Source organism: Pseudorasbora parva, chromosome 1, assembly GCF_024679245.1.
Source record: "Pseudorasbora parva isolate DD20220531a chromosome 1, ASM2467924v1, whole genome shotgun sequence".
In the NCBI taxonomy this organism is placed as follows: Eukaryota; Metazoa; Chordata; class Actinopteri; order Cypriniformes; family Gobionidae; genus Pseudorasbora; species Pseudorasbora parva.
Window position 1 is genome coordinate 19,362,377 of NC_090172.1, and position 15,764 is coordinate 19,378,140.

The 15,764-nt window shown below is 39.6% G+C and overlaps 2 protein-coding genes across 3 annotated transcripts; both read left to right on the plus strand.

Moving 5' to 3' along the window:
• The first annotated feature begins 797 nt into the window (after positions 1 to 797).
• LOC137083421 (uncharacterized) lies at positions 798 to 5,552 on the plus strand. The gene is made up of 12 exons (XM_067449362.1): positions 798 to 1,583; positions 1,882 to 1,978; positions 2,073 to 2,250; positions 2,413 to 2,689; positions 3,118 to 3,295; positions 3,374 to 3,450; positions 3,536 to 3,722; positions 3,873 to 4,122; positions 4,326 to 4,497; positions 4,587 to 4,735; positions 4,803 to 4,979; positions 5,326 to 5,552. The coding sequence occupies exons 1-8, from the start codon at positions 1,296 to 1,298 to the stop codon at positions 4,049 to 4,051; spliced, it is 1,461 nt and encodes a 486-aa protein (XP_067305463.1). The 5' UTR covers positions 798 to 1,295; the 3' UTR covers positions 4,052 to 4,122; positions 4,326 to 4,497; positions 4,587 to 4,735; positions 4,803 to 4,979; positions 5,326 to 5,552.
• Positions 5,553 to 5,724: 172 nt separating this feature from the next.
• LOC137058839 (uncharacterized) lies at positions 5,725 to 15,548 on the plus strand. Of its 2 annotated transcripts, none has more exons than XM_067432370.1 (4): positions 5,725 to 7,449; positions 7,564 to 7,622; positions 7,831 to 7,884; positions 8,246 to 15,548. In XM_067432370.1, the coding sequence occupies exon 4, from the start codon at positions 9,094 to 9,096 to the stop codon at positions 13,816 to 13,818; it is 4,725 nt and encodes a 1,574-aa protein (XP_067288471.1). In that variant the 5' UTR covers positions 5,725 to 7,449; positions 7,564 to 7,622; positions 7,831 to 7,884; positions 8,246 to 9,093; the 3' UTR covers positions 13,819 to 15,548. The 2 variants fall into 2 exon arrangements, with proteins under 2 accessions (XP_067288471.1, XP_067288546.1); XM_067432445.1 differs by having other exon boundaries at positions 5,725 to 7,433.
• Positions 15,549 to 15,764: the final 216 nt, after the last annotated feature.

Below are 15,764 nucleotides of genomic sequence, written 5' to 3' on the forward strand. Positions count from 1 at the left end.
TTCTTAACCTTTATATAGTGCATTGCTCGAATATTGAGGGCATCCAAATAGTAGACCGCACTATTTTAGTAAGTCAGCTGGCAGATGATACATGTGTCTTCTTAAAGGATAAAAGACAGGTCCCCACTATATTAGAAACTATAAAACTCTTTTCTGATGCTTCTGGCCTTTCTGTTAATCAGAGTAAATCAGAGATCATGACAATTCATCAGTTTGATATCCCAGATGTATGTGGAATTAAGATAAAACAAAAAGTTAGATATCTTGGCATTATAATTAATAAATGTCCACATGAAAGAGTTGAAAATAATTTCTCTACATGTCTACATAAAGCAAAAACGTGTTTTAATTGCTGGTCTCAGAGGAACCTTACGATCCATGGCCGTGTCTTGCTCTCCAAGGCTGAGGGAATTTCGAGGCTAGTATACCCTGCTCTCTCCTTATATGTTAATCCCCAAATGTGTTCAGTTATTGATAGGGCCTTATTTAAATTTATTTGGAAAAACAGAACTGAATATGTTAAGAGAAAAACGATTATTAAAATCGTTATTTTATTATATTATTAACGTTCTTGATTTCAGTACTCTTACTACAATTTTTAAAATCAATTGGATAAAACCCTGTTTGACCCAGGAAAAATCTATTTGGTTTTATATCCCCAACCTGTTGTTTGAAAAATGTGGTGGGTTAAAATTTTTACTATCATGTGACTTTAAAGGGTAACACAACTTTTTTTAGTTAATGATCTGCAAGAATGGAGCTTTATTATTATTGTTCATTGAGTCGAGTAAATGTTTTGACAGTTGGGTTTAAAGTGTTTAAATTCTATAATATATGGTGTAAAAACGTCTTAGTGCTGCCCTCCTAAGGTTGAACGGTGGCTACTGCAGTTGAATTTTCCTATTGGACGATATGGTACTTCCTTACGTAGGTTTGTACTTCCAACGGCTCACTACCACGCCCCTGGCGCGAACTCACAACGCCCCTGGCGCGGGCTCAACACGCCCCTGGTATAAAAGCATCCTGCTTCAGTTCAAAACCTCTGTAGCGAGTCAGGAGTTGTAATTGCTAGTATTGAAAATTATCAGGATAGCATATATTATCATCTAGTTAGCACAGCCATTTGTATAGTTATTTAGATTAATTCGTGTAGCCTAGTTAGTTAATTAGCATAGTTGTTAGTGTAGCATTGTTAGAAGTTAAAGTTATAGTTAGTAGCATAGTATTGTGTCAGTTAGCATAGCTTCGAGTTAGCGTAGATTTTTAGAATTAGCTTTATCTGTATTTAGGTTAGGATGGGACGTAGGTGTAGTGTTGCTGGTTGCAACAGCACTGCTGGACTGCATAGCATTCCAGTAGACTTAGAGATTAGGTGCCAGTGGTTGCATGCACTTGGCCTTGAAGTGCGTGATTTCCCGCCTAACGTTAAAGCTGGAGTGTGCAACCTGCATTTTACGCGGGATTGTTTCGACAACGCAGTAGAAGTGGAAATGGGCTTCTCTAAACACCTAGCTCTGAAAAGCGATGCAGTGCCAAACGCTGCCACCCCTGCATGGACTCCATCACCGCAGCGTTGTCTTGTGGTGAGTACATTAAGTATATATATTTTTTAATTTGTTCCTTCCTAATAAGCTAAAGTTTGTCATATTGCTGAGTAGGTAAAGTATGCTAAATGTTAGCTTCAGCTACTCCTGACACCGGACTAATGCGTTGTGCTAAATGTGTCTGTTAAAGTATAAATACATACTTCGGATAAATAGTGGGTTATGGGGTTTAGCTTGGCAGTCAGCGGGGGTTATTTTCCAAATGACCATTTTCCAACATTAAATGACTTAATGTAAGTCTGTATATGTAAACGATAACACAATTATTATTTTTCAGCCTAAGATTACACGAGAAATTGGGTGTCAGACTGAATCGGTCACCTACATAACTGCGGGTGTGCAGGCTAACGTAAAGCCCATCAGGAGAAGCAAAGGTGATTTTGAATACTATGAAGTTTTTTGGTCAAATCTTATAATCAAGATGATATAATTTTGGTTTGTACTTAAATCTATTATTAAATTGTGCAGCCACCCAGGCCAGAATGGCTAACAGGAGTGTGTCGTGTGACACAGTCACACTGATGGAGCCTTTCACAGAGTGTCCAGAGGCAACCTCTACACCAATAAAGAGGAAAAGATGTGAGGTGTCCACTGATGACTCCAGTTACCATCAAGTTGGAAGTGAGAGCACCATGAACTCTACAAGGTAATGAATTTAGTCCTGTTAGGCTTTTATATTTTATATATTTTGTTTATAAATACTTTTGATTTGTTTGTCATGAAGTTATTTCTCATACATACACATTATTACATAACCAAATTATGATTGTTTATGCCTTTATTTAAATGTGTTTTTACGTTTACTTAGTATCTCCAAAGACGTATTCCCACACGAAGTGACTAAGTACATTGTCTATGAAGATAAACTTCTGGAGCTTTTTAAAAGATGCCCTGTCTGCACCCGAAGTTGTGTGGTTTCACGAACAACCATTGGGACACTTCTCCGTGTCAAACAGCACTGTGCTCACTGTCATTACGCCAGGGATTGGTCGAGCCAGCCAGTGGTAAACAATATACCAGCTGGAAATCTACAGCTCTGTGCAGCGGTTCTGTTCACTGGTTCATCATTTTGCCAGATATCGAAGGTGAGACATAATAATATACAGGGTCATATTTCCCACCCCAAGCGATCGTGTTATTAAAGATAGATAGCACACCACTGAACCAGCCTTTTTTGTTTTTGTAATAGGCCTACCAAGCAAGATTCATGCATTTTGTCAGTTTTATTGTAATGTGTGACTATTGTGCATCTAACATAATAAGTATTATAATATAAGTATTATAAGTATTATAATTAATAAATATTATATATTAAAGTTTAAGTAATTGAGTGATTCTGCCTTTCCTATGCATGTTTTTTTTATTGCGTGATATAGGTCTTAAATTTAATTCATAATGGTCTTAAAAAGTCTTAAATTTGACTTGGTGAAACCTGCAGATACCCTGATATATGGTGCTGTCATGTTTGCACAACCCTCAGGTAATTTATGTGAAGATGTATTTTTTTCTTTAGTTTTTGGATGCCTTCAAAATCCAGGGGATCTCTGAGCCGTGCTTCCACAAGCATCAGGCCAAGCTCCTTATCCCCACCATAAACTGGCAGTGGAAGATCATGCAGGATGACCTTATTGAAAAAGCCATTGCTGATGGGGCTGTGACTCTTGGTGGGGACATGAGAGCGGATTCACCTGGTAATAAATAACTAATTAACTACATATATAGACTGCTTTCAGGCTTTGTTGACTAAAATTCCAATAACACAATTTTAGGACATTCAGCTAAATATGGCAGCTACACCATGATGGACCTCAGAGCCAATAGGGTCATAGACATCCAACTAGTCCAGGTAAACAACGACAAAATGAAAACATTTTATGTGAAATACTATATACTGTGCATTGTTCTAAAATATTTTATTTGTGTGTTTGCAGAGCAATGAAGTTGGAAACAGCCAACGGATGGAGAAGGAGGGATTTGAAAGAAGCCTGTCTCTTCTTGAGCAAAGAGGTGTCGTGATCCAGTCTTTGGTGACTGACCGTCATACAGGTGTACAGAAGTTCATGAGGGAACAAAAAAAGGACATTAGGCACTACTTTGATCCTTGGCATATGGGGAAAGGTTAGTTTTTTGAATGGAATGAAAAAAGTACCAGTATTTCTAACAGATAAATGGTCAGTTAAAGGGGTAGACAATTATACGAGAAGATTGGACAAAATCATGTTATTAATACACTGAACTTATATCCTCTAAATGCCTCATATTTCTAAGGACTTGGTAAAAAAATGGATGCCCTTAGCAAGGGTAAGGGACTGCAAGACGTGGGGCTGTGGAGAAAGAGTGTTGTCAATCACCTTTTTTTGGTCTGCAACATCATCAACATCTGGGGAGGAGGTAGTGGCCAAGTGGAGCTCTGTAGCGAATCACATTCAAAACATCCACAGCCATGAAAACGCCCTGTTTCCATCTTGTCTCCATGAGCCTCTGGTTGATGATCAGGCAAGACACTGGCTCAAACCAAGTAAGTAAAGATGTACTTTTGTACATTTTGTATTCACGTGACTTTTTAGATTATAATACTGATCTCTATTGTAACAAGTCAAATTTAATTCAATTATAAAACTGTATTGACAAATATATTCTGGTAACGTGATATAGAATCTAAAGCTTTCCTGCAACACTGCCATCTGCTGCAGTATTAACGACTTTGCATTTTTTGTATAGGCACAGCAGCATGTGAGAAATTTACGGAAATGTTGTTGTCACCACGTCTTATTAAAGACATGTACAAAATTAGTCCGGAGTACCACACCTCTGGAATCGAGTGTTTCCACAGCCTCATTCTGAAATACTCACCCAAAAATGTGGTGTTCTCCTTCAAAGGAATGTTGTGCAGGTAAACACATTTAGTGCTGCTTTATCTTAAGTCATGTTACAGATAGTTTGATTATAATAGTGATTTGGGTTTTTTGGGGGGGATTTCAGACTACAGCTTGCTGCAATGCATTACAATGAAAATGCAGGCAGATCACAGGCATCTACTGTAGCTGGTGATCTGCGATATTCAATTGTTTTTCCGAAGTTTAAGCATGGAGATTTCACAGTGAGAGCTCTGAAGAGCAATCCTACCACAGGTATCTTATACTTGTCTGAGTTATCTCAGAAATATAAAAATATATTATAATAATTTTCTTTCTGTAGGCTACATTGACAAATTAATGGAGCTGCTGTTCCACCATGTGCTGGAAGACCCTCAGCCATACCTTGACTTCTCTGGACAAATAGCTGTGCCAGAAAAACTGTGTGCTCAGTTTATTCGGCCCGACAAGGAGGAGGCAGTGAGCAGACACAGGTCGCGGTTCTTTAAGAACACATGAGGTGTGTAATAATCTCTTATTTTATTGTCATTAAAATTGTCTAATCAATCAATCAATCAACTTTATTTATATAGCCCTTTTACAATCACGATTGTGTCAAAGCAGCTTCACAGTGTCAAACAGGATAATATTGCAACAAAATTAGATTTGGCTGTACAGTCGTTCTGGAGTAAACAGTGATGTTATCAGCTTATTTTAATTTATCATATAGCGACAATGTTTAGTTTATGGAATTTAATATGACCTAATTAATTAATTTCATTTGTATATTTGGTTGAATAACTTTGATTTTTAATCTAAGAATGTGTGTGTATGGAACAGCACATGTATATATTTATTTATTTCAGAAGGACATGGTTTCTGCTCCTGCGCCGCTTTTCATCCTGACCCTTAAGTTTGCTGCTATGCATGATCTCTTCGGTTCCAGTCTCCCAGTCTTTCAAAACCGCTTCACTTCTCTTCAACAGCTCTAAAGCTGCAACAACGAATTGATATAATGAATAAGCTTCATTTGAACGTGTGTCTGTGTGTGTGCACTTTATGAAGATTTTGTGCACTGAATTTGCACTGTCAGTTCTGGAAAGGTTGGGAAATTAATGCTTTATATATATATATATATATATATATATATATATATATATATATATATATATATATATATATATATATATATATATATATATATATATATATTTTTTTTTTTTTTTTTTTTATCCAATTCATCGATTAATCTGAAAAATATTGAAGTATTCGCTGACGAAATGTATTTGAAACTAGTGCTACTGCTTCAAATTTAGACTAAACTGGGCAGAAATATGTTAATACGTATTGAGTATATGTTAATACGTATTTAGCTGATTTTTAAATTGTGTAGTGTGTTACTCCAGATATAAATGCTACTTTATAAATCAGTATTTTTATTTTGATATTATACAAAAATATATATTCAAAAATCCAGTGGGGGAAGGAATTCTCTGCAGTCTGAGCGCGATGCACTGCAGCTCACTCTCGCTCATGTCTGAGGTAAATCATTAACACCATAACCCCTTACAGAACACGTGTTTTATTGAGCTAAATACATTACAATCGGCTAAAACTAATGCACATGTTACTTTCCTGAACAAGCGCGCTCCCGAGTCGTCCGTGTTCTTCACACTGTCCACGTGAATCACGGCCACGTTCGGCGCGCACACGCAAAATACCGGCAGTTCAATAGGGAATGCGGATCTCTTAAAGGGGCCACACAATATTCCTCGTCGTGTAATATGGACCTCCTCCAGGTATGGTGTGGTTCTGGTTTGCTCACTGGTACACATTAACAATTTTTCATACGAACTTTTCCCTGTTCTGAATTAAACTGCCAGTGTAAAAACTCCCTTTATATTGTTAAAATGAGAGAAATCACTACTTACTCATTATTTTTAAGTTTAGGCTTAAGAGACATGAACAATCTCTTAGATAAACATATCTATGACCTTTGATATGTCTAGTCTTCATGCTATATTGATTATTATTGAATAAGTATGGTTTCACTAATAATAAATGTACATTTGCATAAAGCATGCATATTTGTCCATACCTATGTTGATTAGAATATTAAAAGCTTAATTTAAACTTAATTTAAGATACATTTACAATTGCTAAAAAGGTGCGATTAAATTGCGATTAATCGCGAGTTAACTCATGACAATCATGCAGTTAATCGCTATTCAATATTTTAATCGGTTGACATCCCTACAGTGCCCTCCACAATTATTGGCACCCCTGTTTAAGATGTGGTCGCGGACTTCTAAAAATTCTCCTTTTTTTTAAACAACATAGAACCAAAATGCAAAAAAAAGAGAAAAATCCTACCTTTCGTTTTAGTACATTACTTTGGTGGTAAAAAAAAAAAAAAATCAATCAGATTTGGAAAGACTTTTTTTTTTTTGATATCGTATCGTGACGTATCGTATTGTAACCCTGGCATATCGAGGTGCATCGTATCGTGAGTTTAAGTGTATCGTCCCATCCCTAGATGTCATGTCGACGTAGTAGTAGTTCACACAGATTGTTTATATATGTAAACACACACTACACCTTATGTCTTTTGCAATGTCTCGAAGTCTAGAAATAATAGTTTAACATGTCACATGACACATCAGATAATTTAAGTTTGTCCACACCAAGACCAATAACTATAATGATAACTATTTTAACATCAACACCAACGGACAATACATTTCTGTTTATTATAAGCATGTGCTGTGGTTATGTTGTCTGCCATTTTAAGTGATCTAATTGGCTGTCAAGGTTTTTATTTTTCATCAGCTGGAAAAATATTTTTAAATGATTCCAATGATATAGTTCCTCTGTGTCATTAAATGTTATATAGCTGCTGTGTGGACTGCTGTTGGGGATGAAGAATGAACATGGCCATCTTGTGCCCGAAGAGAAAAGACAGAATGACGAAAAGGTGCACATTTCCATTGGTATGTCTGTAATCAAGCAATGCAATTATATGTAGTACAGCATTTGATGTTGAGCTCTCAAAGGACTGTTCAAGTCAGCAGTTATCATTTTTCACTTATAAATCTTTTTTATAGAATGAGCAAATCAGCTGTGCCATTATCTTTGGAATTTGGGCAGGAAATTACTTAATATGGTGAGTACTGACATCTGTTATTCACAGTCACAAGTTATTCACCAAAACTCTTTTTTTTTCTAGAATTATTATTGACTTATTATTTTCTCTGATTGTTTGAAGGAGGATAAAGCCACTTGATAAAGAAATAGGCATTTTGTACAGTTTTCAATAGATTACTGATTTGTTATGACTGTTTGTATTATGTTCTCATTTTCTGCTTGTACAGAAATAGTACATCAAGAGAAGCTGCTAACTGGCATTGAGCACACACAATGGTCAGGTCAGTCTTTAGTTTGTATGGCCCAGACTAAAGAGAAGCGGGTTCGAGGCCAGATATGGTGTAGTCTTTGTTGACGGGAGGAATCTGTAGGCACCAAGACATAAGTTAAATCACCAGTTAGACAGTTGTGAAAGGATTCTTTTGGCATATATATATATATAATATGTGTATAAATAATACAATATATTGTTTATTTATTTACCACCTCCTAAATACATGTTTTATTATGTTAGGTCTTCATCCCCTGGTTGAGAAAAAGCTACACGGCATTGTTACATCTGTGACTGTATTCTCGGATGTGTTGCTGTTTTTCTCTCTTCCCGTTGTTTCCCACTGTCTCTCCTCCTATTGTCTCTAATAGGTTGTTCCGCCCCAAATTGGACGTGACGTCAGAGAGCGCTGGTTGGTCACGGCGGTGCAGCGGCCCTTTTAAAAGAGGAGCGGAAACGCGTCATCGGGAGAGGGAGAGAGCTAGAGATTGATCCGTGTGATTCGTGTACTGTTGTAAAACACAAGTTGTATGAGTTAATTATTAGTGAGTGAGCCATTGCTGGTGTTCTTTTAATTTAAGTTACTCCCTCTCCTTTATCACTTGTCTTTTTGTTTGGTTACTTTAGTGGCATGTGTGCCACGGTAATATTAGTTTGCGTGTCATTTATAAACCGTAGTGGCTAGGTGCCTTATATTTTTCTAATTACATTTTTTCTCCTGTTTATGTTTAGTTAGGGAGATAGGTAAGACATTGTATTTTTCTTTGGTTCTATTTTTCGTTTGACAGGGAATTTAGTTTCTTCTGGTATAATTTAGTTTACTTTTTGTTTGTTATTTTGGCCTGGCCTAGCCCCGAAGTTATCCCTGAGTTTTGATTTGCTTTTCATTGTTGACTTGTGGCAATACTCACCTTTTTGTCCTCACAAAGAAATTAAAATCAGGAACCCGAGAACGTTCCTTTTAAACGTACTCTGTTTTGAGACTCGTCTTTTTTTTGGGTTGTGAGGAAGAAAAAGGAGAATCTATTTTTTTGTGTGTGTGTATACAGTAGACTATTTATTTCTTTATTGTTACAGGAATTGTCATTGTAAGAAATTGTCTTCTGTCTCATCTAGCCTACCTTTTTGTGTGACTGCATGAGGGGTAAGTTCCACAATTTGTTTCTCTTTTTGTCTGTCTGTTCTCATTTGGTGTGGGGAAAACAAATTTGAGTGGGAAATGGAGTTTGACTTGACCTCTTTTACACTGGCCCCTAATGCGGAACAATTTGATCGCTGCCGTAAAGATGATTTGATTAGAATCGCTGATTTTTTTAAGATTAGTGTATCACGAAATGCGTTAAAAAAAGATCTTAAAAACCATTTGTGTCAGGAGTTAATTTTGCAACAAATTTTACCTGAGGAGGCTGGAGTGGGTGGTGCAGTTGGGAGTGCTGTTTCGTCGGTAACAGGTGATGAAAAGCCTCTTTCTGCGCCACTCTCCCCCGTACCTGCCAGATTGCCATTGTTTGCGCCGCCCAGCAGCACCAGGATGTTCCCACTATCAGATCCACTGCTGGCGGTAAAATTGAAGGAATTAGAGTTGGAAGTGAAACGGGAGGAGACTGAGGGTAAAAGGCTAAGGCTGAAAGAGCTGGAGTTGGAGTTGGAAAAGGAACAATATCGGAGGGATCACGGTCTGTCTCAGCCGGCTGCGGTCTCACCAATGGCTTCCGTGGCATTTCCCTCGTTTGCTCCGTTGCCCACAAGCACTGCGCCTGCCTCGTCCAGTCCTGTTACGCACACAGTGAATGTGCCCATGTTTGATGTTAGTAAAAATATTAATTTGGTTCCACCATTTAGGGAAGCGGAAGTGGATAGTTACTTCACGGCGTTTGAACGTGTGGCGGCTGCCTTGCAGTGGCCAAGAGAGATGTGGGCTCTCCTGCTGCAGTGCAAATTGATCGGCAAAGCACAAGAAGTTTGTTCCGCATTGCCAGTGGATCAGAGTTTAGTCTACGATGTTGTTAAACAAACTGTACTCCGAGCTTATGAACTTGTCCCGGAGGCTTACAGGCAAAAATTTAGAGCGTACAAGAAAACAGATAGACAAACGTTTGTGGAATTCGCAAGGGACAAACAAACTTTATTTGATAAGTGGTGTGTTGCAAATAAAATTACGACTTTTGAAGAGCTGAGAGAATTGGTTTTATTAGAAGATTTTAAAAGCTGTGTTCATGAAAATCTTGTAATTCATTTAAATGAACAAAAAGTTATGTCTTTGTCCGCAGCAGCTGTGTTAGCGGATGAATTCGTGCTAACTCACAGGACAATTTTTTCCTCTGTGGTCAAAGGTGACAGGGCTGCTGTCCAAGGTGCTGAAGGGCAAAATAGAGGATGGACTAATGCGGCCAAAACAGAACGGGGGGGTGCTGCTTCCGGAGAGCGTAGGGCTGCTCAAAATCATTCTGGGGATGGTAGGGTGTGCTTTTATTGTCTGGATGCTGGTCATTTGATAGCCGATTGTAATGCCTGGAAAAAGAAGAATTCCTCGTGTAAACCTAAAAGTGTGGGTTTTGTACGTGCAGCTACAAACGATGTAAATCCAGTTTCAGAACAGAAGTGTTATCAGCCATTTATGCTCACGGGGTGGGTATCCTCTAGTTCTGATGAAGACCCTAAGTTAATAACGGTGTTGCGAGACACTGGAGCTGCCCAGTCACTGATGCTTAGCAGCACACTGAAGCTACCACCCGACTCGTATGCAGGCTCTGATGTCATTCTTCGGGGAGTGGGGTTGGGATGTATAAAGGTGCCTTTGCATACGATTTATCTCCGAACGGGAATAATAACAGGATCTGTTTGCGTTGGAGTGTGTTCCCAACTCCCTGTGGAAGGAGTTCAATTTATTTTGGGTAATGATTTGGCAGGTGGGAAGGTTTTTCCGCTTCCAATTGTGGTAGATTCCCCTGTTGTTGACGTGAAACCCGATGTGCGCCCTCAGTTTTCTGAAATATTTCCTACATGTGTCGTAACAAGAGCTCAAGCTCGCAATGAAGAGAGAGCTGTAGATTTAGCTGATAGTTTTTTGCAGACTATTAGTGAGGGGGTGACTGATAAAGTATGTGATGCGGATCCTGTGACAACTCAAGCTGAAATACTTGGTACTTGTGAGTTCCCAGTACAAGTAGGGCGTGAGCAGTTAGCGGTTGCACAGCGAAACGATCCTACACTGACTGTGTGTATCGCTGCGGCGGATAACGGGACAGTTGCTAATAAGAGAGTGCAGTATTTCTGGGAAAATGATCTACTGATGCGTAAATGGGAAAGTGGTGATAGTGTTCACCAAGTTGTTATTCCCATAGGGTATCGCTCTCAGATTTTAATGCTTGCACATGACCATGTTCTTTCTGGTCACTTGGGGATTAGGAAAACCTATGAGCGAATTTTGAGGTATTTTTTTTGGCCCGGACTTAAATCGGATGTTAGTGCTTACTGTCGCTCTTGTCATTCATGTCAGTTAGCTGGTAAACCAAATCAAATTATACCTCCTGCGCCTTTGCGTCCAATCCCTGTGATAAATGAACCATTTGATCGTATACTGATTGATTGTGTTGGCCCGTTGCCTAAATCTAAAGCGGGACATCAGTATATTCTTACTATCATGTGTGCGGCAACGAGATACCCTGAGGCGATCCCGATGCGCAGTATTAAAGCAAAAGCAGTAGTGAAGGAGTTGATTAGGTTTTGCTCTGTTTTTGGGTTACCAAAATTTATTCAAACGGATCAAGGCTCTAATTTTACATCAACTTTATTTTCACAGATTTTGCGTGAGTTATCAGTCAAACATCAGCTATCGAGTGCTTATCACCCCGAGAGTCAAGGCGCTTTAGAGCGGTTCCACCAAACGCTTAAATCCATGCTGCGCACATTTTGCGTGGAAACGGGCAGGGACTGGGATGATGGATTACCGTTGGTAATGTTTGCTGTTCGGGAAACCGTACAGGAGTCTCTAGGGTTTAGCCCTGCGGAGCTGGTGTTTGGTCATACGGTCCGTGGGCCGCTAAAGTTGCTTCGAGAGCAGCTAGTGAGTAGTAGTTCTCTTCCCATTTCAGTTCTGGACTATGTGAGTAAGACGCGTGAACGTTTGCATAATGCGTGCGAGATGGCGAGAGCAAATTTGGCGGTGAACCAAAAACAAATGAAACGGCGGTTTGATAAGCGTAGTGTTAGTCGAAGTTTCCAAGTGGGTGACTTGGTATTGGTGTTATTACCTATCCCAGGATCAGCATTACAAGCACGGTTTTCTGGTCCCTATCCAGTGGAGCAAAAACTAAGTGAGACCGATTATGTTATTCGTACGATGGACCGTAGGAAGAAAACCCGCGTTTGCCATATTAATATGCTTAAGCCGTATGTACAAAAGTCCAGTGACGCTAAGATCGATTCAGTCCCCGTTGCGTTAGTGTTGTCGGCTGTTGAAACTGAGTTTGACGGTTGGTTTGATCGGGAAGAAGTGACCGTGCCAACTAGACTCTCCAATTCAGAAATATTGGAAGGTATTCATGAGCATTTATCTTACCTTGGTGATTCTCATCGGAGAGATATTGTTCTGTTATTGAGACAGTTTTTGACGCTTTTTTCTGACACACTCACTCAAACAAATGTGTTGTTCCATGATATTGACGTTGCTGAGGCATCACCTATAAAACAGCATCCCTATCGGGTCAATCCAAAAAAACGAGCGGAGATGAGAAAAGAGGTAGATTATCTGTTGCGAAATGGTCTGGCTGTGCCTAGTTCAAGTGCGTGGAGTTCGCCCTGTCTTCTTGTGCCAAAGCCAGATGGCACGTTCAGATTTTGCACAGACTATCGAAAACTAAATAATGTTACTAAACCTGACTCTTTTCCTCTACCCAGAATGGAGGATTGCATAGATCGTGTGGGTGCCGCGTCTTATGTCACCAAGTTGGACTTGTTGAAAGGCTATTGGCAAGTGCCACTTACTGCTCGGGCCTCCGATGTCTCTGCGTTTGTTACGCCGGATGACTTTCTGCAGTATTCCGTCATGGCTTTCGGGATGCGGAACGCTCCTGCCACATTCCAGCGCCTTATGCAGAGAGTTTTATCCGGCGTGAGTAATTGCGAGGCATATTTGGATGATGTGGTGTTGTATTCAAATGCATGGGAGAGTCACGTTAACACTTTGAGTGAAGTGTTTACACGATTGAAGAGTGCTTCATTAACAGTGAATCTGGCCAAGTGTGAATTTGGCAAGGCAGTTGTTACATACCTGGGTAAACAAGTGGGTCATGGCCAGATACGTCCTGTTAATGCTAAAGTGGAAGCAATTATGGAATTTCCTAGACCGAAGACTAAGCGGGAGTTACGACGCTTTCTGGGTATGATTGGGTACTACAGAGCTTTCTGTAGGAATTTTTCCGCTATAGTGTCCCCTTTGACCGATCTGTTGAGCACGTCTAGAGAGTTTAACTGGACCCCTGAGTGTGACCACGCTTTTGGTACAGCTAAAGATCTTTTGTGCAGCGCGCCTGTTCTCTCTGCACCTGATTTTTCTCGTCCATTCAAGCTTGAAGTGGACGCGAGTGCACTGGGCTGTGGAGCTGTGTTGGTACAGGAAAGTGCGAACGGCGTTGATCATCCAATATGCTACTTCTCTAAGAAGTTTTTAAAGGCCCAAAGAGCATATAGCACTATTGAGAAGGAGGCCCTAGCATTACTTCTTGCTTTGCAACATTTTGAGGTATATGTGGGAGGTAGCTCTGAACCTGTTGCAGTGTATACGGACCACAATCCTTTGGTGTTTTTAATGCGCATGTGTAATTCCAACCAGAGATTAATGAGGTGGGCTCTGGTGGTACAAGGGTTCAATTTGGAAATTCGTCACAAGAAGGGGTCTGATAACATTGTGGCAGATGCTCTTTCCCGTGCCCATGGTTGGTAGTTATAGTCAAAATTAATTTGACATTTATGGGTGGGGGTGTTACATCTGTGACTGTATTCTCGGATGTGTTGCTGTTTTTCTCTCTTCCCGTTGTTTCCCACTGTCTCTCCTCCTATTGTCTCTAATAGGTTGTTCCGCCCCAAATTGGACGTGACGTCAGAGAGCGCTGGTTGGTCACGGCGGTGCAGCGGCCCTTTTAAAAGAGGAGCGGAAGCGCGTCATCGGGAGAGGGAGAGCGCTAGAGATTGATCCGTGTGATTCGTGTACTGTTGTAAAACACAAGTTGTATGAGTTAATTATTAGTGAGTGAGCCATTGCTGGTGTTCTTTTAATTTAAGTTACTCCCTCTCCTTTATCACTTGTCTTTTTGTTTGGTTACTTTAGTGGCATGTGTGCCACGGTAATATTAGTTTGCGTGTCATTTATAAACCGTAGGGGCTAGGTGCCTTTTATTTTTCTAATTACATTTTTTCTCCTGTTTATGTTTAGTTAGGGAGATAGGTAAGACATTGTATTTTTCTTTGGTTCTATTTTTCGTTTGACAGGGAATTTAGTTTCTTCTGGTATAATTTAGTTTACTTTTTGTTTGTTATTTTGGCCTGGCCTAGCCCCGAAGTTATCCCTGAGTTTTGATTTACTTTTCATTGTTGACTTGTGGCAATACTCACCTTTTTGTCCTCAGAAAGAAATTAAAATCAGGAACCCGAGAACGTTCCTTTTAAACGTACTCTGTTTTGAGACTGTTTTTTTTATGTTCACCCCTGCACCCCTAGACCGGGGGTCGTAACAGGCATCAGTAGAGCTGAGGAACTATTTGAGCTCTGTGTTAATATCTCCAGTGATCAGTGACCACACATGGCCCATCTAGATAGCTGAGGAAGTTCAGTGTGAGCCCCAAAACCCTAAAATAATTTTACACATGCACTGTGGAAAGCATCCTGGCAGGAACTGCACCCTCAACTGCAAAGCTCTGCAGAGAGTGGTATGAACTGCACAGAACATTGTTTGAGGTGAGCTTCCTTCCCTCCAGGACAGCTACACCATGTGATGTGTGAGGAAAGCACAGAGGATCATCAGACTCCAGCCACCCGAGCCATGGCCTGCTCTCACCATCACCATCAGGCAGACGTTCTTGCAGAACCTGCACCAGCAGACTGTGAGACGAGTTCTTTTCGCAGGCAATCAGACTACTGAACTCGTACCAGTAACACCACACACAGCACACCTCATATGCACTGCTCTCCATCAGTTACACTGACTGGACTCTGACTCAGTATTATACTGCACCCTAACAATATATTTGCACTAATTCATGCTGCATTGCAATGGTCAAGTCACCTTTATTTATGTATTGCTTTTTACAATGCTGATTGTTTCAAAGCAGCTTCACAGTGTTAACACAAAAAAAATTATGCAATAGAATTTGATTTGGCCATACAGCCGCTCTGAAGAAAACTAATTATCATATAGTGACAATGCAGGCAGATCAGTAATTTAGTTGAAAATGTATTTGAATATTTAGTTAAAAGGTGACAATGGTATATGTATACTGTAATTATTGTGTTTATTATTGTTTGCATTTAGTGCTCTCTGTATAGTATAATATTGTACCGTATATTGTTCTCTCTCTACCTGCATCGAGTCCCTTATGTATATTGTTAATACTGTATATGTGTTCTATACCTGTGTTCTATACATGGTATTGTGAAAATAAAGTGATTTTATTCGAATTGGTCACGTCTTTTGTTCAACCTTTGTTCTGTACAATGATGGATAACAATTGCAAATTGTTTAGCGATATGGACAGCCAAGCAAGAGGAATAAAACCAGTATAGCTCTGATAATGAAAAGGAAACTGGATGTGATTTCACAATGCATGAATTTGTGTGGCAGCTTCATTTGTGAACTAATAAACATCATATGGTTTTAACATAACCCATTTTTAT

Coding starts and splice junctions, on each gene's coding strand:
- LOC137083421 (XM_067449362.1), top strand. CDS start 1,296: ATGGGACGTAGGTGTAGTGTTGCTGGTTGCAACAGCACTGCTGGACTG. Junction 2,251..2,412: donor AGCACCATGAACTCTACAAG/GTAATGAATTTA, acceptor ACGTTTACTTAG/TATCTCCAAAGACGTATTCC. Junction 3,296..3,373: donor CATGAGAGCGGATTCACCTG/GTAATAAATAAC, acceptor ACACAATTTTAG/GACATTCAGCTAAATATGGC.
- LOC137058839 (XM_067432370.1), top strand. CDS start 9,094: ATGGAGTTTGACTTGACCTCTTTTACACTGGCCCCTAATGCGGAACAA.